Consider the following 23,042-nt stretch of genomic DNA (forward strand, 5'->3'; position numbering starts at 1 on the left):
CTGAACACTCTGGGAGTTTCAGAGTGATACACCAATAAAGGCTTCACTTTGCAATCACCACTAGCATTAGCACACATCAAAAGAGTAAGCTTATGTCCTGGGAGTGCCTTTTCCTCCTGAGTAATGTAGGTCCTGCTTGGCATTTTCTTCCAAAACAGGCCTGTTTCGTCACAATTAAACACTTGTTCAGGTTTCAATTCTTCATTGTCTATGTACTCCTTGAATTCCTTAACATATTTTTCAGCCGCTTTTTGGTCCGAACTGGCAGCCTCACCGTGCCTTATCACACTATGCATGCCACTATGATTCTTAAATCTCTCAAAACAACCTTTGCTGGCCTTAAATTCACTCACATCACCACTAGTTGCAGGCATTTTTCTAATTAAATCGTCATGCAACTTCCTAGCCTTTTCACATATGATCGCCTGAGAGATGCTACCTCCTGCTATCTGTTTTTCATTTATCCACACCAATAAGAGTCTCTCAACATCTTCTATCATTTGCGATCTCTGTTTTGAAAATAAACTTGCACCTTTTGCAAGAACAGCTTCATTGATTGCCATTTTGTTGGCCAAGATAGTAGCAATGGTTAGTTGGGGTTTGGTATACAACCTGGTCAGCTCCGAGACACACACTCCACTTTCGTACTTAGCAATTATCTCTTTCTTCATTTCCATAGTAATTTTCACCCTTTTCACCATAGGGTTGGCACTAGAAGCTTTCTTCATACTATCACAGTGTGTTTAGTGCTTGTAACTGCCTTAGTGCAGTTACAAGCACTAAAAACACTGTGGTAATATGAAATGTATGCTTAGATGAGACCGCACTGGCTGGCTTGTAAACACTGGCACCCACGGGGCAGCTGAGGCCAAGTGGGACGCGTCCCAGATGAATCACATAAGGTGAGTTTTTTATCGTGAGGCGAGGCAAAATTTTGGCTTTCAAATGCTTCGTATGGTGGATTTAACGTAACGCGATGCGTTCGTAAGGCGGGGGTCCACTGTATATACTAAGAAATGTTGAACACACATGGATTTATCTGCCATGTGAATGTACTGAGACACTCATGATAATTAATACTCAATAGTACAGCACAAAATATATAATAAAGCCTTGACTCTGCACATTTTTTTAGTTCACAGATAGTGTACTTATTACGTAGGTAGCCACCCTAGTTCTTACCAGTAAAAAAGTTTAAACAATACGCAATACAATGTTTTTAATTCAATACACAAATATTAAAATACAGTGGTTAGTAAATGAAATAAGAAAGAAATGAGACTGGCTTATACCTTATTGGTCAAGGCTGATTTAAAGTGTGATTGGTCAGTAGGTGCTGTCTCAGTCAGCTGCTGCATCCTCTCATATTGAGCACTGGAAAGCATAACAAATCAATGAGTCTATTCACATTTGAATGTGTTGTTTGTCACACCAGCCATCTTTTTCTCAAAGTAGTGTGTATCAAAAAAGGACACATTCACTATCAATCATTCAAAAGCTATATTGCCGAAAGTGCAGACATCTTAATTCAAATGACCCTCCTAATTGCAACATCCACACTTTGCCTTCAGAGTGCAGGCACTATACTTCCACCAACCTAACAAATTTAGGATAACTGACTACCCAATTTTTATTTTTTTTATTATTAACACACTGGCAGGTTCCCACCAAGGCAGGGTGGCCCAAAAAAGAAAAACTTTCACCATCATTCACTCCATCACTGTCTTGCCAGAAGGGTGCTTTACACTGCAGTTTTTAAACTGCAACATTAGCACCCCTCCTTCAGAGTGCAGGCACTGTACTTCCCATCTCCAGGACTTAAGTCCGGCCTGCCGGTTTCCCTGAATCCCTTCATAAATGTTACTTTGCTCACACTCCAACAGCACATCAAGTATTAAAAACCATTTGTCTCCATTCACTCCTATCAAACACGCTCACGCATGCCCGCTGGAAGTCCAAGCCCCTCGCACACAAAACCTCCTTTACCCCCTCCCTCCAACCTTTCCATGGCCGACCCCTACCCCGCCTTCCTTCCACTACAGACTGATACACTCTTGAAGTCATCCTGTTTTTTCTCCATTCTCTCTACATGTCTGAACCACCTCAACAACCCTTCCTCAGCCCTCTGGACAACAGTTTTGGCAATCCCGCACCTCCTCCTAACTTCCAAACTACGAATTCTCTGCATTATATTCACACCACACATTGCCCTCAGACATGACATCTCCACTGCCTCCAGCCTTCTCCTCACTGCAACATTCATCACCCATGCTTCACACCCATATAAGAGCGTTGGTAAAACTATACTCTCATACATTCCCCTCTTTGCCTCCAAGGACAAAGTTCTTTGTCTCCACAGACTCCTAAGTGCACCGCTCACCCTTTTCCCCTCATCAATTCTATGATTCACCTCATCTTTCATAGACCCATCCGCTGACACGTCTACTCCCAAATATCTGAATACATTCACCTCCTCCATACTCTCTCCCTCCAATCTGATATCCGATCTTTCATCACCTAATCTGTTTGTTATCCTCATAACCTTACTCTTTCCTGTATTCACTTTTAATTTTCTTCTTTTGCATACCCTACCAAATTCATCCACCAACCTCTGCAACTTCTCTTCAGAATCTCCCAAGAGCACAGTGTCATCAGCAAAGAGCAACTGTGACACCTCTCACTTTATGTGTGATTCTTTTTCTTTTAACTCCACGCCTCTTGCCAAGACCCTCGCATTTACTTCTCTTACAACCCCATCTATAAATACGTATATTGAAGAACCACGGTGACATCACACATACTTGTCTAAGGCCTACTTTTACTGGAAAATAATCTCCCTCCCTCCTACATACTCTAACTTGAGCCTCACTATCCTCGTAAAACTCTTCACTGCTTTCAGTAACCTACCTCCTATACCATACACCTGCAACATCTTCCACATTGCCCCCCTATCCACCCTGTCATACGCCTTTTCCAAATCCATAAATGCCACAAAAACCTCTTTAGCCTTATCTAAATACTGTTCACTTATATGTTTCACTGTAAACACCTGGTCCACACACCCCCTACCTTTCCTAAAGCCTCCTTGTTCATCTGCTATCCTATTCTCCATCTTACTCTTAATTCTTCCAATAATAACTCTACCATACACTTTACCAGGTATATTCAACAGACTTTTTTATTTTTTTTTTTTTTTTATTATCACACCGGCCGATTCCCACCAAGGCAGGGTGGCCCGAAAAAGAAAAACTTTCACCATCATTCACTCCATCACTGTCTTGCCAGAAGGGTGCTTTACACTACAGTTTTTAAACTGCAACATTAACACCCCTCCTTCAGAGTGCAGGCACTGTACTTCCCATCTCCAGGACTCAAGTCCGGCCTGCCGGTTTCCCTGAATCCCTTCATAAATGTTACTTTGCTCACACTCCAACAGCACGTCAAGTATTAAAAACCATTTGTCTCCATTCACTCCTATCAAACACGCTCACGCATGCCTGCTGGAAGTCCAAGCCCCTCGCACACAAAACCTCCTTTACCCCCTCCCTCCAACCCTTCCTTGGCCGACCCCTACCCCGCCTTCCTTCCACTACAGACTGATACACTCTTGAAGTCATTCTGTTTCGCTCCATTCTCTCTACATGTCCGAACCACCTCAACAACCCTTCCTCAGCCCTCTGGACAACAGTTTTGGTAATCCCGCACCTCCTCCTAACTTCCAAACTACAAATTCTCTGCATTATATTCACACCACACATTGCCCTCAGACATGACATCTCCACTGCCTCCAGCCTTCTCCTCGCTGCAACATTCATCACCCACGCTTCACACCCATATAAGAGCGTTGGTAAAACTATACTCTCATACATTCCCCTCTTTGCCTCCAAGGACAAAGTTCTTTGTCTCCACAGACTCCTAAGTGCACCACTCACTCTTTTTCCCTCATCAATTCTATGATTCACCTCATCTTTCATAGACCCATCCGCTGACACGTCCACTCCCAAATATCTGAATACGTTCACCTCCTCCATACTCTCTCCCTCCAATCTGATATTCAATCTTTCATCACCTAATCTTTTTGTTATCCTCATAACCTTACTCTTTCCTGTATTCACCTTTAATTTTCTTCTTTTGCACACCCTACCAAATTCATCCACCAATCTCTGCAACTTCTCTTCAGAATCTCCCAAGAGCACAGTGTCATCAGCAAAGAGCAGCTGTGACAACTCCCACTTTGTGTGTGATTCTTTATCTTTTAACTCCACGCCTCTTGCCAAGACCCTCGCATTTACTTCTCTTACAACCCCATCTATAAATATATTAAACAACCACGGTGACATCACACATCCTTGTCTAAGGCCTACTTTTACTGGGAAAAAATTTCCCTCTTTCCTACATACTCTAACTTGAGCCTCACTATCCTCGTAAAAACTCTTCACTGCTTTCAGTAACCTACCTCCTACACCATACAGTTGCAACATCTGCCACATTGCCCCCCTATCCACCCTGTCATACGCCTTTTCCAAATCCATAAATGCCACAAAGACCTCTTTAGCCTTATCTAAATACTGTTCACTTATATGTTTCACTGTAAACACCTGGTCCACACACCCCCTACCTTTCCTAAAGCCTCCTTGTTCATCTGCTATCCTATTCTCCGTCTTACTCTTAATTCTTTCAATTATAACTCTACCATACACTTTACCAGGTACACTCAACAGACTTATCCCCCTATAATTTTTGCACTCTCTTTTATCCCCTTTGCCTTTATACAAAGGAACTATGCATGCTCTCTGCCAATCCCTAGGTACCTTACCCTCTTCCATACATTTATTAAATAATTGCACCAACCACTCCAAAACTATATCCCCACCTGCTTTTAACATTTCTATCTTTATCCCATCAATCCCGGCTGCCTTACCCCCTTTCATTTTACCTACTGCCTCACGAACTTCCCCCACACTCACAACTGGCTCTTCCTCACTCCTACAAGATGTTATTCCTCCTTGCCCTATACACGAAATCACAGCTTCCCTATCTTCATCAACATTTAACAATTCCTCAAAATATTCCCTCCATCTTCCCAATACCTCTAACTATCCATTTAATAACTCTCCTCTCCTATTTTTAACTGACAAATCCATTTGTTCTCTAGGCTTCCTTAACTTGTTAATCTTACTCCAAAACTTTTTCTTATTTTCAACAAAATTTGTTGATAACATCTCACCCACTCTCTCATTTGCTCTCTTTTTACATTGCTTCACCACTCTCTTAACCTCTCTCTTTTTCTCCATATACTCTATCCTGACTCAAGAAATCGTAATGACACAATTGCCAACAAACCATACTCCCGGCCGGGATTGAACCCGCGGTCATAGAGTCTCAAAACTCCAGCCCGTCGCGTTAGCCACTAGACCTGCTAGCCACAATAAGATTCATCCAACTAGGTATATTTCTACACCATAGGAAGGTTAGCACAGGCACCACTGTGACCACAAATGCAAGTTTTTACAGACGAATCTCCAGCTAGCGTGGCCGTGACGAACTCTAGCTCAAGTCCCTTCACTGCCGTCAACATGACCCCCGGCCGGGGGTATGGTTTGTTTGCAATCGTCATTACGATTTCTTGAGTCATGTTGACGGCAGTGAAGGGACTTGAGCTAGAGTTCGTCACGGCCACGCTAGCTGGAGATTCATCTGTAAAAACTTGCATTTGTGGTCACAGTGGTGCCTGTGCTAACCTTCCTATGGTGTAGAAATATACCTAGTTGGATGAATTTTATTGTGGCTAGCTGGTCTAGTGGCTAACGCGACGGGCTGGAGTTTTGAGACTCTATGACCACGGGTTCAATCCCGGCCGGGGGTATGGTTTGTCTACTCTATCCTCCTTGCATCACTTCTACTTTGTAAAAATTTCTCATATGCTAACTTTTTCTCCCTTACTACTCTCTTTACATCATCATTCCACCAATCGCTCCTCTTCCCTCCCGCAGTTTTATAAAGATTTAATTCAATACAAAGATGTGTTGTTCCAATAACAACATTATGAGCATACTACCTGGACACTTCTCTGAGATACACAGAACTCATTGACTTCTTCAGCTGTGGCTCAATATTTCTCCATAATAAACGAATGTCATGCTCATCAGCCTCTCCCTTTTCCAGAGGCTCACAATAAGCCTTGAAATGAAGCTGGACCTGCAAATGTCACCAAAATTTAAAATAACTTCCTATTATATTTAGATGTAATCATACAGAATATGAGCAATAAACAAAGAATTCATCGGAGAAGTTAAATCTATTAATAAATTAGAAATACTACCAATGATAAATGCCTCTTCATCTTTTGTTTAACTATGACATTGCCAGAAATCATTAAAAAAAATTTCTGCGTATTAAATGTTAAAATTTTTTATTGCTCCCATTTTTTTCAGCATCACAATATTGTAAGGAATAAAGCACATTCACCATCTCTTATTTAATAGTTGTCTTACTAAACATGCACAGACATCACAATTAAATCACCTCTCAAGAACCATTGTAATACAGTGAACCCCCAGCTTACGATATTAATTCGTTCCAGGAGGCTGTTTGGGTGCCGTTACCGAATGAATTTGCTCCCATAAGGAATATTTTAAATTAGATTAATCTGTTTCAGACCCCCAAAAATACACTTACAAAAGCACTTACAAAAATACACTTACATAATTGTTCGAGTTGGGAGCTGATCGTAAGTCGGGGGTCCACTGTAATTTACTGAACTTATTATAATTTACTGAACTTATAGCATGAACTAGTTAAGAACATAAGAAAGAAGGAACACTGCAGCAGGCCTACTGGCCCATGCAAGGCAGGTCCAAGTCTCCCACTGGCTTAAGCCAATGACCCAACCTAGTCAGGTCAAGTCACATTCACTTAAGGAAGGAGCACGGCATCAGACCTACTAGCACAAGCTAGTCAGGTCCAACTCACACCCACAGACACCCACTCATGTACAGTGCATCCTCAGTTATCGGCCGTAATTCATTCCAGAAGGTCTGCCTAAAACCGAAATGGCCGAAAACAGAATAATATTTCCCATAAGAATTAAGTGTAAATACAATAGGTTGGCAGACAGCAACCACACAGGGAAGTACTACTGTCCTGCCAGATGACTGTGAAACAGAAACCTGTAACTGTTTTGCATGATGGTAGGATTGCTGGTTTCTTTTTCTGTCTCATAAACACGCTAGATAACAGGGATATCTTGCTACTCCTACTTACACTCTGGTCACACTTCACAGACACGCACATGCATATATATATACATACATCTAGGTTTTTCTCCTTTTTCTAAATAGCTCTTTTTTTTTTTTATTATCACACTGGCCGATTCCCACCAAGGCAGGGTGGCTCCATGAGGAAGTGGAAAAGAATCTTTCCTCCGTAAGCCATGCGTGTCGTATGAGGCGACTAAAATGCCGGGAGCAATGGGCTAGTAACCCCTTCTCCTGTAGACATTTACTAAAAAAGAGAAGAAGAAAAACTTTATAAAACTGGGATGCTTGAATGTGCGTGGATGTAGTGCGGATGACAAGAATCAGATGATTGCTGATGTTATGAATGAAAAGAAGTTGAATGTAGTGGCCCTAAGCGAAACAAAGCTGAAGGGGGTAGGGGAGTTTCGGTGTGGGGAAATAAATGGGATTAAATCTGGAGTATCTGAGAGAGTTAGAGCAAAGGAAGGGGTAGCAGTAATGTTGAAGGATCAGATATGGAAGGAGAAAAGAGAATATGAATGTGTACATTCAAGAATTATGTGGATTAAAGTAAAGGTTGGATGCGAAAAGTGGGTCATAATAAGTGTGTATGCACCTGGAGAAGAGAGGAATGTAGAGGAGAGAGAGAGATTTTGGGAGATGTTAAGTGAATGTATAGGAGCCTTTGAACCAAGCGAGAGAGTAATTGTGGTAGGGGACCTGAATGCTAAAGTAGGAGAAACTTTTAGAGAGGGTGTGGTAGGTAAGTTTGGGGTGCCAGGTGTAAATGATAATGGGAGCTCTTTGATTGAACTTTGTATAGAAAGGGGTTTAGTTATAGGTAATACATATTTTAAGAAAAAGAGGATAAGTATACAAGATATGATGTAGGGCGAAATGACAGTAGTTTGTTGGATTATGTATTGGTAGATAAAAGACTGTTGAGTAGACTTCAGGATGTACATGTTCATAGAGGGGCCACAGATATATCAGATCACTTTCTAGTTGTAGCTACACTGAGAGTAAAAGGTAGATGGGATACAAGGAGAATAGAAGCATCAGGGAAGAGAGAGGTGAAGGTTTATAAACTAAAAGAGGAGGCAGTTAGGGTAAGATATAAACAGCTATTGGAGGATAGATGGGCTAATGAGAGCATAGGCAATGGGGTCGAAGAGGTATGGGGTAGGTTTAAAAATGTAGTGTTAGAGTGTTCAGCAGAAGTTTGTGGTTACAGGAAAGTGGGTGCGGGAGGGAAGAGGAGCGATTGGTGGAATGATGATGTAAAGAGAGTAGTAAGGGAGAAAAAGTTAGCATATGAGAAGTTTTTACAAAGTAGAAGTGATGCAAGGAGGGAAGAGTATATGGAGAAAAAGAGAGAGGTTAAGAGAGTGGTGAAGCAATGTAAAAAGAGAGCAAATGAGAGAGTGGGTAAGATGTTATCAACAAATTTTGTTGAAAATAAGAAAAAGTTTTGGAGTGAGATTAACAAGTTAAGGAAGCCTAGAGAACAAATGGATTTGTCAGTTAAAAATAGGAGAGGAGAGTTATTAAATGGAGAGTTAGAGGTATTGGGAAGATGGAGGGAATATTTTGAGGAATTGTTAAATGTTGAAGAAGATAGGGAAGCTGTGATTTCGTGTATAGGGCTAGGAGGAATAACATCTTGTAGGAGTGAGGAAGAGCCAGTTGTGAGTGTGGGGGAAGTTCGTGAGGCAGTGGGTAGAATGAAAGGGGGTAAGGCAGCCGGGATTGATGGGATAAAGATAGAAATGTTAAAAGCAGGTGGGGATATAGTTTTGGAGTGGTTGGTACTATTATTTAATAAATGTATGGAAGAGGGTAAGGTACCTAGGGATTGGCAGAGAGCATGCATAGTTCCTTTGTATAAAGGCAAAGGGGACAAAAAAGAGAGTGCAAAAATTATAGGGGGATAAGTCTGTTGAGTATACCTGGTAAAGTGTATGGTAGAGTTATTATTGGAAGAATTAAGAGTAAGACGGAGAATAGGATAGCAGATGAACAAGGAGGCTTTAGGAAAGGTACGGGGTGTGTGGACCAGGTGTTTACAGTGAAACATATAAGTGAACAGTATTTAGATAAGGCTAAAGAGGTCTTTGTGGCATTTATGGATTTGGAAAAGGCGTATGACAGGGTGGATAGGGGGGCAATGTGGCAGATGTTGCAGGTGTATGGTGTAGGAGGTAGGTTACTGAAAGCAGTGAAGAGTTTTTACGAGGATAGTGAGGCACAAGTTAGAGTATGTAGGACAGAGGGAATTTATTTCCCAGTAAAAGTAGGCCTTAGACAAGGATGTGTGATGTCACCGTGGTTGTTTAATATATTTATAGATGGGGTTGTAAGAGAAGTAAATGCGAGGGTCTTGGCAAGAGGCGTGGAGTTAAAAGATAAAGAATCACACAAAGAGGGAGTTGTCACAGTTGCTCTTTGCTGATGACACTGTGCTCTTGGGAGATTCTGAAGAGAAGTTGCAGAGATTGGTGAATGAATTTGGTAGGGTGTGCAAAAGAAGAAAATTAAAAGTGAATACAGGAAAGAGTAAGGTTATGAGAACAACAAAAAGATTAGGTTATGAAAGATTGGATATCAGATTGGAGGGAGAGAGTATGGAGAAGGTGAATGTATTCAGATATTTGGGAGTGGACGTGTCAGCGGATGGGTCTATGAAAGATGAGGTGAATCATAGAATTGATGAGGGGAAAAGGGTGAGTGGTGCACTTAGGAGTCAGTGGAGACAAAGAACTTTGTCCTTGGAGGCAAAGAGGGGAATGTATGAGAGTATAGCTTTACCAACGCTCTTATATGGGTGTGAAGCATGGGTGATGAATGTTGCAGCGAGGAGAAGGCTGGAGGCAGTGGAGATGTCATGTCTGAGGGCAATGTGTGGTGTGAATATAATGCAGAGAATTCATAGTTTGGAAGTTAGGAGGAGGTGCAGGATTACCAAAACTGTTGTCCAGAGGGCTGAGGAAGGGTTGTTGAGGTGGTTCGGACATGTAGAGAGAATGCAGTGAAACAGAATGACTTCAAGAGTGTATCAGTCTGTAGTGGAAGGAAGGCGGGGTAGGGGTCAGCCTAGGAAAGGTTGGAGGGAGGGGGTAAAGGAGGTTTTGTGTGCGAGGGGCTTGGACTTCCAGCAGGCATGCGTGAGCGTGTTTGATAGGAGTGAATGGAGACAAATGGTTTTTAATACTTGACGTGCTGTTGGAGTGTGAGCAAAGTAACATTTATGAAGGGGTTCAGGGAAACCGGCAGGCCGGACTTGAGTCCTGGAGATGGGAAGTACAGTGCCTGCACTCTGAAGGAGGGGTGTAAATGTTGCAGTTTAAAAACTGTAGTGTAAAGCACCCTTCTGGCAAGACAGTGATGGAGTGAATGATGGTGAAAGTTTTTCTTTTTCGGGCCACCCTGCCTTGGTGGGAATCGGCCAGTGTGATAATAAAAAAAAAAAATAAAAAAAAAAAAACAATTAATCTGTTCCAGACACCCAAAAACATAAAGAAAAATACATTTTTTGAAGATTAACTATAGTTTTACATACACAAAACAATGAGAAAGAAATATAATGCACAAACTTTATTAATAAATGAACATTACATACCTTTACTGAAGACTCTTATTGAACATCAAAATGGTATACAATACCGACAGGTTGGTAGGTAAGCCACATAGGCAACAGTTAGGCAACTTTATTCCGAAACGTTTCGCCTACACAGTAGGCTTCTTCAGTCGAATACAGAAAGTAGGCAGGAACAGTAGAGATGTGAAGACGAAGTAATCAGTCCATCACCCTTGAAGTCGTAGAATTTGAGGTTGTCAGTCCCTCAGCCTGGAGAAGTTCAGTTCCATAGTCAGGAACTATCTGAAGATCGAGCAACAGTGCGGACACTTAAATACTGTCGGAAGGAGAAGTGCAGAGTAGTAGTAGTGAGAATGTAGCCACTGAGAGGTCATGTCCCTCTCAGATCCAACAATTCTCACTTGAAAAGGTTGTCCAAGGTGTTTTCTGTACCAAGATGCCATGTGTTGCAGTGTCTGACAAGATGAACATCAAAATGGTATACAATACCGACAGGTTGGTAGGTAAGACACGTAGGCAACAGTTAGGCAACTTTATTCCGAAACGTTTCGCCTACACAGTAGGCTTCTTCAGTCGAACACAGAAAGTAGGCAGGAACAGTAGAGATGTAAAGACGATGTAATCAGCTCATCACCCTTGAAGTCGTAGAATTTGAGGTTGTCAGTCCCTCAGCCTGGAGAAGTTCAGTTCCATAGTCAGGAGCTATCTGAAGATCAAGCAACAGTGCAGAGACTTAAATACTGTCGGAAGGAGAGGTGCAGAGTAGTAGTATTGAGAACGTAGCCACTGAGAGGTCATGTCCCTCTCAGATCCAACAATTCTCACTACTCTGCACCTCTCCTTCCGACAGCATTTAAGTCTCCGCACTGTCACTTGATCTTCAGATAATTTCTGACTATGGAACTGAACTTCTCCAGGCTGAGGGACTGACAACCTCAAATTCTAAGACTTCAAGGGTGATGGACTGATTGCATCGTCTTCACATCTCTACTGTTTCTGCCTACTTTCTGTATTCAACTGAAGAAGCCTACTGTGTAGACGAAACGTTTCGGAATAAAGTTGCTAACTGTTGCCCATGTGTCTTACTTGCCAAGACTCTTATTGGCATATGGAAAAAGGCAAAGAGCAGTTACTCCCCCTGTTTGTCTTTTACTGCCACTAGGACCAGCTTGAAGCTCACTGCACCCCTGTCCCACAAAGAACTGTCAACTCCCTGCATTCCTGCTACACTCCCTGCCTTCCTGCTACACTCCCTGCCTTCCTACTACACTCCCTGCATGCCTGCTACACTCCCTGCATTCCTGCTACACTCCCTGCATGCCTGCTACACTCCCTGCCTTCCCGCTACACTCCCTGCATGCCTGCTACACTCCCTGCCTTCCCGCTACACTCCCTGTATGCCTGCTACACTCCCTGCATGCATGCTACAGTCCCTGCCTTCCTGCTACACTCCCTGCCTTCCTGCTACACTCCCTGCCTTCATGCAACACTCCCTGAATGCCTGTTACACACCCTGCCTTCATGATACGTTCCCTGCATGCCTGCTAAACTCCCTGCATGCCAGCTACACTCCCTGCCTTCCTGCTACACTCCCTGCATGCCTGCTACACTCCCTGCCTTCCTGCTACACTCCCTACTTGTCTGCTACACTCCCTCCCTTCCTGCTACACTCCCTGCATGCCTGCTACACTCCCTGCCTTCCTGCTACACTCCCTGCATGCCTGCTACACTCCCTGAGGTCCTGCTACACTCCCTGCATGTCTGCCACACTCCCTGCCTTCCTGCTACACTCCCTGCCTTCCTGCTGCACTCCCTGCCTTCATGCAACACTCCCTGCATTCCTGCTACACAACCTACCTTCCTACTACACTTCCTGCATGCCTGCTACACTCCCTGCCTTCATGTAACACTCCCTGAATGCCTGTTACACACCCTGCCTTCATGATACGTTCCCTGCATGCCTGCTAAACTCCCTGCATGCCTTCTACACTCCCTGCCTTCCTGCTACACTCCCTGCATGCCTGCTACACTCCCTGCCTTCCTGCTACACTCCCTGCTTGCCTGCTACACTCCCTGCCTTCCTGCTACACTCCCTGCATGCCTGCTACACTCCCTGAGTTCCTGCTACACTCCATGCATCTCTGCTACATTCCCTGCCTTCATGTAACACTCCCTGTATGCCTGTTACACACCCTGCCTTCATGCGACACTCCCTGCATGCCTGCTACACACCCTACCTTCTTGCTACACTCCCTGCATGCCTGCTACACACCCTCCATGCCTGCTACACTCCCTGCCTCCCGGCTACACTATCTGCATGCCTGCTACACTCCCTGCATGCCTGCTGTACTCCCTGCCTTCCTGCTACACTCTCTTCCTTCCTGTTACACTCCCTGCATGCCTGCTACACTCCCTCCATGCCTGCTGTACTCCCTGCCTTCCTGATACACTCTCTCCCTTCCTGTTACACTCCCTCCATGCCTGCTACACTCCCTGCCTCCCTGTTACACTATCTGCATGCCTGCTACACTCCCTGCAAGCCTGCTACACTTCATGCATGCCTGCTACACTCCCTACACGCCTGCTACACTCCCTGCATGCCTGCTACACTCCCTGCATGCCTGCTACACTCCCTGCATGCGTGCTACACTCCCTGCATGCGTGCTACACTCTGTATGCCAGCTGCACTCCATGGCTTCCTTCTACGCTCCCTGCATGCCTGCTACACTCCCTGCCTTCCTGCTACACTCCCTGCCTTCCTGCTACACTCCCTGCATGCCTACTACACACCCTGCATGTCTACTACACTCCCAGAACGCCTGCTACACTCCCTGCACGCCTGCTACACTAACTGCATGCCTGCTGCATTTCCTGCCTTCCTGCTGCGCTCCCTGCCTTCCTGCTACACTCCCTGCATGCCTGCAACACTCCCTGCATGCCTGCAGCACTTCCTACATGCCTGCTACACTCCCTGCATGCCTGCTACACTCCCTGCATTCCTGCTACATGCCGTGCACTCCTGCTACACTCCCTAGATGCCTGTTACACTCCCTGCCTTCCTGCTACACTCCCTGCCTTCCTGGTACACTCCCTGCATGCCTGCTACACTCCCTGCATGCCTGCTACACTCCCTGCCTTCCTGCTACACTCCCTGCCTCACTGCTACACTCCCAGCATGCCCACTACACTCACTGCATGCCTGCTACACTCTCTGTATGCCTGCTACACTTCCTCCATGCCTGCAACACTCCCTGCGTGCCTGCTACACTCCATGCATGCCTGCTACACTCCCAGCATGCCTGCTACACTCATTGCATGCCTGCTAAACTCCCTGTATGCCTGCTACACTCCCTCCATGCCTGCTACACTCCCTGCATGCCTGCTACACTCCCTGCATGCCTGCTACACTCCCTGCCTTCCTTCTGCACTCCATGCCTTCCTGCTACACTCTCTGCCTTCCTGCTACACTCCATGCCTTCCTGCTACACTCCCTGCCTTCCAGCTACACTCCCTGCATGCCTACCACACTCCCTGCATGTCTGCTACACTCCGTGCACGCCTGCTACACTCCCTGTATGCCTGCTACACTCCCTGCATGCCTGCTACACTCCATACCTTCCTGCACACACTCCATGCATCTCTGCTACACTCCCTACCTTCCTGCTACACTCCCTGCCTTCATGCAACACTCCCTGCATGCCTGTTACACACCCTGCCTTCATGCGACACTCCCTGCATGCCTGCTACACACCCTACCTTCTTGCTACACTCCCTGCATGCCTGCTGCACTCCCTTCATGCCTGCTACACTCCTTGCATGACTGCTACACTCCCTGCATGCCTGCTACACTCCCTCCATGCCTGCTACACTCTCTGTATGCCTGCTACACTCCCTGCATACTTGCTACACTCAATACCTTCCTGCACACACTCCATGCATCTCTACTACACTCCCTGCCTTCCTGCTACACTCCCTGCCTTCATGCAACACTCCCTGCATGCCTTTTACACACCCTTCATGCGACACTCCCTGCATGCCTGCTACACACCCTAACTTCTTGCTACACTCCCTGCATGCCTGCTGCACTTCCTTCATGCCTGCTACACTCCTTGCATGCCTGCTACACTCCCTGCATGCCTGCTACACTCCCTGCATGCCTGCTACACTCCCTGCAAGCCTGCTACACTTCCTGTATGCCTGCTGCACTCCCTGGCTTCCTTCTACACTCCCTGCATGCCTGCTACACTCCCTGCAAGCCTGCTACACTTCCTGCATGCCTGCTACACTCCCTACACGCCTGCTACACTCCCTGCATGACTGCTACACTCTCTGCACGCCTGCTACACTCCCTGCATGCCTGCTGCACTTCCTGCCTTCCTGCTGCACTCCCTGCCTTCCTGCTGCATTCCCTGCATGCCTGCAACACTTCCTGCATCCCTGCTACACTTCCTGCATGCCTGCTACACTCCCTGCCTTCCTGTTACACCCCCTGTATGCCTGCAGCACTTCCTACATGCCTGCTACACTCCCTGCATGCCTGCTACACTCCCTGCCTTCCTGCTACACTCCCTGCCTTACTGCTACACTCCCTGCCTTCCTGCTACACTCCCTGCATGCCTGCTACACTCACTGCCTCCCTGCTACACTCAGTGCATGCCAGCTATACTCCCTGCCTTCCTGCTACACTCCCTGCACGCCTGCTACACTCCCTGCATGACTGCTACACTCCCTGCCTTCCTGCTACACTCCCTGCCTTCCCGCTACACTCACTGAATGCCTGCTACACTCCCTGCATGCCTGTTACACTCCCTGCCTTCCTGCTACACTCCCTGCCTTCCTGCTACACTCCCTGCACGCCTGCTACACTCCCTGCATGCGTGCTACACTCCCTGCATGCGTGCTACACTCCCTGCATGCGTGCTACACTCCCTGTATGGCTGCTGCACTCCCTGGCTTCCTTCTACGCTCCCTGCATGCCTGTTACACTCCCTGCCTTCATGCTACACTCCCTCCATGCCTACTACACACCCTGCATGTCTACTACACTCCCTGCACGCCTGCTACACTCCCTGCACGCCTGCTACACTCCCTGCATGCCTGCTGCACTTCCTGCCTTCCTGCTGCACTCCCTGCCTTCCTGCTACATTCCCTGCATGCCTGCAGCACTTCCTGCATCCCTGCTACACTCCCTGCATGCCTGCTACACTCCCTGTATGCCTGCAGCACTTCCTACATGCCTGCTACACTCCCTGCATGCCTGCTACACTCCCTGCATGCCTGCTACACTCCCTGCATTCCTGCTACACTCCCTGCATTCCTGCTACACTCCCTGCATGCCTGCTACACTCACTGCCTCCCTGCTACACTCACTGCATGCCTGTTATACACCCTCCATGCCTGCCACACTCCCTGCATGCCTGCTACACACCCTGCCTTCCTGCTACACTCCCTGCATGCCTGCTACACTCACTGCCTCCCTGCTACACTCACTGCATGCCTGTTATACACCCTCCATGCCTGCCACACTCCCTGCATGCCTGCTACACACCCTGCCTTCCTGCTACACTCCCTCCATGCCTGCTACACTCCCTGTATGCCTGCTACACTCCCTGCATGCCTGCTACACTCCCTGCCTCCCTGCTACACTCCCTGCCTCCCTGCTACACTCCCTCCATGCCTGTTACACTCCCTGCCTTCATGCTGCACTCCCTGCCTTCCTGCTACATTCCTTGCATGCCTGCTACACTCCCTGCATGCCTGCTACACTCCCTGCTGCACTCCCTGCATGCCTGCTACACTCCCTGCATGCCTGCTAAACTCCGTATTCCAGCTACACTCCCTACTTTCTTGCTACACTCCCTGCCTTCCTGCTACACTCCCTGCATGCCTCCTACACTCCATGCATGCATGCTACACTCCTGCATGCCTGCTACACTCCCTGCCGTCCTGCTACACTCCTTGCATGCCTGCAGCACTTCCTACATGCCTGCTACACTCCCTGCATGCCTGCTACACTCCCTGCATTCCTGCTACACTCCCTGCACACCTGCTACATGCCGTGCATTCCTGCTACACTCCCTTGATGACTGTTACACTCCCTGCCTCCCTGCTACACTCCGTGCCTTCCTGGTACACTCCCTGCATGCATGCTACACTCCCTGCATGCCTGCTACACTCCCTGCCTTCATGCTACACTCCCTGCATGCCTGCTACACTCACTGAGTCACTGCTACACTCCAAGCATGCCCGCTACACTCACTGCATGCCTGCTACACTCCCTGTATGCCTGCTACACTCCCTCCATGTCTGCTTCACTCCGTGCATGCCTGCTACACTCCCTGCCTTCCTGCTGCACTCCCTGCATGCCTGCTACACTCCCTGCATGCCTGCTACACTCCCTGTATACCTGCTACACTCCCTCCATGCCTGCTACACTCCCTGCATGCCTGCTACACTCCCTGCCTCCCTGCTACACTCCCAGCATGCCTGCTACACTCACTGCATGCCTGCTAAACTCCCTGTATGCCTGCTACACTCCCTCCATGCCTGCTACACTCCCTGCGTGCCTGCTACACTCCCTTCCTTCTGCACTCCATACCTTCCTGCTACACTTTCTGCATGCCTGCTACACTCTCTGCCTTCCTGCTACACTCCCTGTCTTCCTGCTACACTCCCTGCCTTCCTGCTACACTCCCTGCATGCCTACCACACTCCCTGCATGTCTGCTACACTCCGTGCACGCCTGCTACACTCCCTGTATGCCTGCTACACTCCCTGTATGCCTGCTATACTCTATGCATCTCTGGTACACTCCCTGCCTTCCTGCTACACTCCCTGCCTTCACGCAACACTCCCTGCATGCCTGTTACACACCCTGCCTTCATGCGACACTCCCTGCATGCCTGCTACACACCCTACCTTCTTGCTACATTCCCTGCATGCCTGCTGCACTCCCTTCATGCCTGCTACACTCCTTGCATGTCTGCTACACTCCCTCCATGCCTGCTACACTCCCTCCATGCCTGCTACACTCCCTGCATGCCTGCTACACTCCCTGCATGCCTGCTGTACTTCCTGCCTTCCTGCTATAATCTCTCCCTTCCTGTTACACTCCCTGCATGCCTACCACACTCCCTGCATGTCTGCTACACTCCCTGTATGCCTGCTACACTCCCTGCATGCTTGCTACACTCCATACCTTCCTGCACACACTCCATGCATCTCTGCTACACTCCCTGCCTTCCTGCTACACTCCCTGCCTTCATGCAACACTCCCTGCATGCCTGGTACACACCCTACCTTCTTGCTACACTGCCTGCATGCCTGCTGCACTCCCTGCATGCCTGCTGCACTCCCTTCATGCCTGCTACACTCCTTGCATGCCTGCTACACTCCCTCAATGCCTGCTACACTCCCTATATGCCTGCTACACTCCCTGCATGCTTGCTACACTCCATACCTTCCTGCACACACTCCATGCATCTCTGCTACACTCCCTGCCTTCCTGCTACACTCCCTGCCTTCACGCAACACTCCCTGCATGCCTGTTACACACCCTTCCTTCATGCGACACTCCCTGCATGCCTGCTACACACCCTACCTTCTTGCTACACTCCCTGCATGCCTGCTGCACTTCCTTCATGCCTGCTACACTACTTGCATGCCTGCTACACTCCCTGCATGCCTGCTACACTCCCTGCAAGCCTACTACACTTCCTATATGCCTGGTACACTCCCTACACGCCTGCTACACTCCCTGCATGACTGCTACGCTCCCTGCATGCCTGTTACACTCCCTGCCTACCTGCTACACTCCCTGCATGCCTACTACACACCCTGCATGTCTACTACACTCCCTGCACGCCTGCTACACTCCCTGCACGTCTGCTACACTCCCTGCATGCCTGCTGCACTTCCTGCCTTCCTGGTGCACTCCCTGCCTTCCTGCTACATTCCCTGCATGCCTGCAACACTTCCTGCATCCCTGATACACTCCCTGCATGCCTGCTACACTCCCTGCCTTCCTGCTACACTCCCTGCATGCCTGCTGCACTTCCTGCCTTCCTGGTGCACTCCCTGCCTTCCTGCTACATTCCCTGCATGCCTGCAACACTTCCTGCATCCCTGATACACTCCCTGCATGCCTGCTACACTCCCTGCCTTCCTGCTACACTCCCTGCATGCCTGCTACACTCCCTGCCTCCCTGCTACACTCCCTGCCTCCCTGCTACACTCCCTCCATGCCTGTTACACTCCCTGCCTTCATGCTGCACTCCCTGCCTTCCTGCTACATTCCTTGCATGCCTGCTACACTCCCTGCATGCCTGCTACACTCCCTGCTGCACTCCCTGCATGCCTGCTACACTCCCTGCATGCCTGCTAAACTCCGTATTCCAGCTACACTCCCTACTTTCTTGCTACACTCCCTGCCTTCCTGCTACACTCCCTGCATGCCTCCTACACTCCATGCATGCATGCTACACTCCTGCATGCCTGCTACACTCCCTGCCGTCCTGCTACACTCCTTGCATGCCTGCAGCACTTCCTACATGCCTGCTACACTCCCTGCATGCCTGCTACACTCCCTGCATTCCTGCTACACTCCCTGCACACCTGCTACATGCCGTGCATTCCTGCTACACTCCCTTGATGACTGTTACACTCCCTGCCTCCCTGCTACACTCCGTGCCTTCCTGGTACACTCCCTGCATGCATGCTACACTCCCTGCATGCCTGCTACACTCCCTGCCTTCATGCTACACTCCCTGCATGCCTGCTACACTCACTGAGTCACTGCTACACTCCAAGCATGCCCGCTACACTCACTGCATGCCTGCTACACTCCCTGTATGCCTGCTACACTCCCTCCATGTCTGCTTCACTCCGTGCATGCCTGCTACACTCCCTGCCTTCCTGCTGCACTCCCTGCATGCCTGCTACACTCCCTGCATGCCTGCTACACTCCCTGTATACCTGCTACACTCCCTCCATGCCTGCTACACTCCCTGCATGCCTGCTACACTCCCTGCCTCCCTGCTACACTCCCAGCATGCCTGCTACACTCACTGCATGCCTGCTAAACTCCCTGTATGCCTGCTACACTCCCTCCATGCCTGCTACACTCCCTGCGTGCCTGCTACACTCCCTTCCTTCTGCACTCCATACCTTCCTGCTACACTTTCTGCATGCCTGCTACACTCTCTGCCTTCCTGCTACACTCCCTGCCTTCCTGCTACACTCCCTGCCTTCCTGCTACACTCCCTGCATGCCTACCACACTCCCTGCATGTCTGCTACACTCCGTGCACGCCTGCTACACTCCCTGTATGCCTGCTACACTCCCTGTATGCCTGCTATACTCTATGCATCTCTGGTACACTCCCTGCCTTCCTGCTACACTCCCTGCCTTCACGCAACACTCCCTGCATGCCTGTTACACACCCTGCCTTCATGCGACACTCCCTGCATGCCTGCTACACACCCTACCTTCTTGCTACATTCCCTGCATGCCTGCTGCACTCCCTTCATGCCTGCTACACTCCTTGCATGTCTGCTACACTCCCTCCATGCCTGCTACACTCCCTCCATGCCTGCTACACTCCCTGCATGCCTGCTACACTCCCTGCATGCCTGCTGTACTTCCTGCCTTCCTGCTATAATCTCTCCCTTCCTGTTACACTCCCTGCATGCCTACCACACTCCCTGCATGTCTGCTACACTCCCTGTATGCCTGCTACACTCCCTGCATGCTTGCTACACTCCATACCTTCCTGCACACACTCCATGCATCTCTGCTACACTCCCTGCCTTCCTGCTACACTCCCTGCCTTCATGCAACACTCCCTGCATGCCTGGTACACACCCTACCTTCTTGCTACACTGCCTGCATGCCTGCTGCACTCCCTGCATGCCTGCTGCACTCCCTTCATGCCTGCTACACTCCTTGCATGCCTGCTACACTCCCTCAATGCCTGCTACACTCCCTATATGCCTGCTACACTCCCTGCATGCTTGCTACACTCCATACCTTCCTGCACACACTCCATGCATCTCTGCTACACTCCCTGCCTTCCTGCTACACTCCCTGCCTTCACGCAACACTCCCTGCATGCCTGTTACACACCCTTCCTTCATGCGACACTCCCTGCATGCCTGCTACACACCCTACCTTCTTGCTACACTCCCTGCATGCCTGCTGCACTTCCTTCATGCCTGCTACACTACTTGCATGCCTGCTACACTCCCTGCATGCCTGCTACACTCCCTGCAAGCCTACTACACTTCCTATATGCCTGGTACACTCCCTACACGCCTGCTACACTCCCTGCATGACTGCTACACTCCCTGTATGCCTGCTGCACTCCCTGGCTTCCTTCTACGCTCCCTGCATGCCTGTTACACTCCCTGCCTACCTGCTACACTCCCTGCATGCCTACTACACACCCTGCATGTCTACTACACTCCCTGCACGCCTGCTACACTCCCTGCACGTCTGCTACACTCCCTGCATGCCTGCTGCACTTCCTGCCTTCCTGGTGCACTCCCTGCCTTCCTGCTACATTCCCTGCATGCCTGCAACACTTCCTGCATCCCTGATACACTCCCTGCATGCCTGCTACACTCCCTGCCTTCCTGCTACACTCCCTGTATGCCTGCAGCACTTCCTACATGCCTGCTACACTCCCTGCATGCCTGCTACACTCCCTGCACGCCTGCTACATGCCGTGCACTCGTGCTACACTCCCTGGATGCCTGTTACACTCCCTGCCTTCCTGCTACACTCCCTGCCTTACTGCTACACTCCCTGCCTTCCTGCTACACTCCCTGCCTTCCTGCTACACTCCCTGCATGCCTGCTACACTCACTGCCTCCCTGCTACACTCACTGCATGCCAGCTATACTCCCTGCCTTCCTGCTACACTCCCTGCCTTCCTGCTACACTCCCTGTATGCCTGCAGCACTTCCTACATGCCTGCTACACTCCCTGCATGCCTGCTACACTCCCTGCACGCCTGCTACATGCCGTGCACTCGTGCTACACTCCCTGCCTTCCTGCTACACTCCCTGCCTTACTGCTACACTCCCTGCCTTCCTGCTACACTCCCTGCCTTCCTGCTACACTCCCTGCATGCCTGCTACACTCACTGCCTCCCTGCTACACTCACTGCATGCCAGCTATACTCCCTGCCTTCCTGCTACACTCCCTGCCTTCCTGCTACACTCCCTGCACGCCTGCTACACTCACTGCATGACTGCTACACTCCCTGCCTTCCTGCTACACTCGCTGCCTTCCTGCTACACTCACTGCATGCCTGCTACACTCCCTGCATGCCTGTTACACTCCCTGCCTTCCTGCTCCACTCCCTGCCTTCCTGCTACACTCCCTGCCTTCCTGCTACACTCCCTGCCTTCCTGCTACACTCCCTGCATGACTGCTACACTCCCTGCATGCGTGCTACACTCCCTGCATGCGTGCTACACTCCCTGTATGCCTGCTGCACTCGCTGTATTCCTGCTACACTCCCTGCACGCCTGCTACACTCCCTGCATGACTGCTACACTCCCTGCATGCGTGCTACACTCCCTGCATGCGTGCTACACTCCCTGTATGCCTGCTGCACTCGCTGTATTCCTGCTACACTCCTTGCCTCTATGCCTGGTACACTCCCTGTATGCCTGCTATGCTCCTTGAATGCCTGCTACACTCCATTTGTGCTGCTCCACTCCCTGCATCCCTACTACACTCCCTGTATGCCTGCTACACTCCCTGCATGCCAGCTATACTCCCTGCCTTCCTGCTACACTCCCTGCCTTCCTGCTACACTCCCTGCATGACTGCTACACTCCCTGCATGCGTGCTACACTCCCTGCATGCGTGCTACACTCCCTGTATGCCTGCTACACTCCCTGAATGTCTGCTGCACTCGCTGTATTCCTGCTACACTCCTTGCCTCTATGCCTGGTACACTCCCTGTATGCCTGCTATGCTCCTTGAATGCCTGCTACACTCCATTTGTGCTGCTCCACTCCCTGCATCCCTACTACACTCCCTGTATGCCTGCTACACTCCCTGCATGCCTGCTACACTCCCTGCATGCCTGCTACACTTCCTGAATGCCTGCTACACACCCTGCATGCCTGCTACACTCCCTGCATGCCTGCTACACTTCCTGTATGCCTGCTACACTCCCTGCATGTCTGTTACAC

At 49.2% G+C, this 23,042-nt stretch overlaps 1 protein-coding gene across 9 annotated transcripts in view; it reads right to left on the reverse strand.

Moving 5' to 3' along the window:
* Window positions 1–23,042, reverse strand: part of Orc5 (origin recognition complex subunit 5) — a 157,002-nt gene that overhangs the window by 39,378 nt on the left and 94,582 nt on the right. For all 9 annotated transcript variants that reach the window (XM_070089567.1, XM_070089568.1, XM_070089569.1 and 6 more), the window contains 2 exons: window positions 6,059–6,198; window positions 1,293–1,374 (listed from right to left, as the gene is read on the reverse strand). In XM_070089567.1, the coding sequence (XP_069945668.1) occupies window positions 1,293–1,374; window positions 6,059–6,198 (222 nt within the window). The remainder of the gene's footprint in view (window positions 1–1,292; window positions 1,375–6,058; window positions 6,199–23,042) is intronic.

This window comes from Cherax quadricarinatus, chromosome 29, assembly GCF_038502225.1.
Source record: "Cherax quadricarinatus isolate ZL_2023a chromosome 29, ASM3850222v1, whole genome shotgun sequence".
NCBI classification, from domain to species: domain Eukaryota; kingdom Metazoa; phylum Arthropoda; class Malacostraca; order Decapoda; family Parastacidae; genus Cherax; species Cherax quadricarinatus.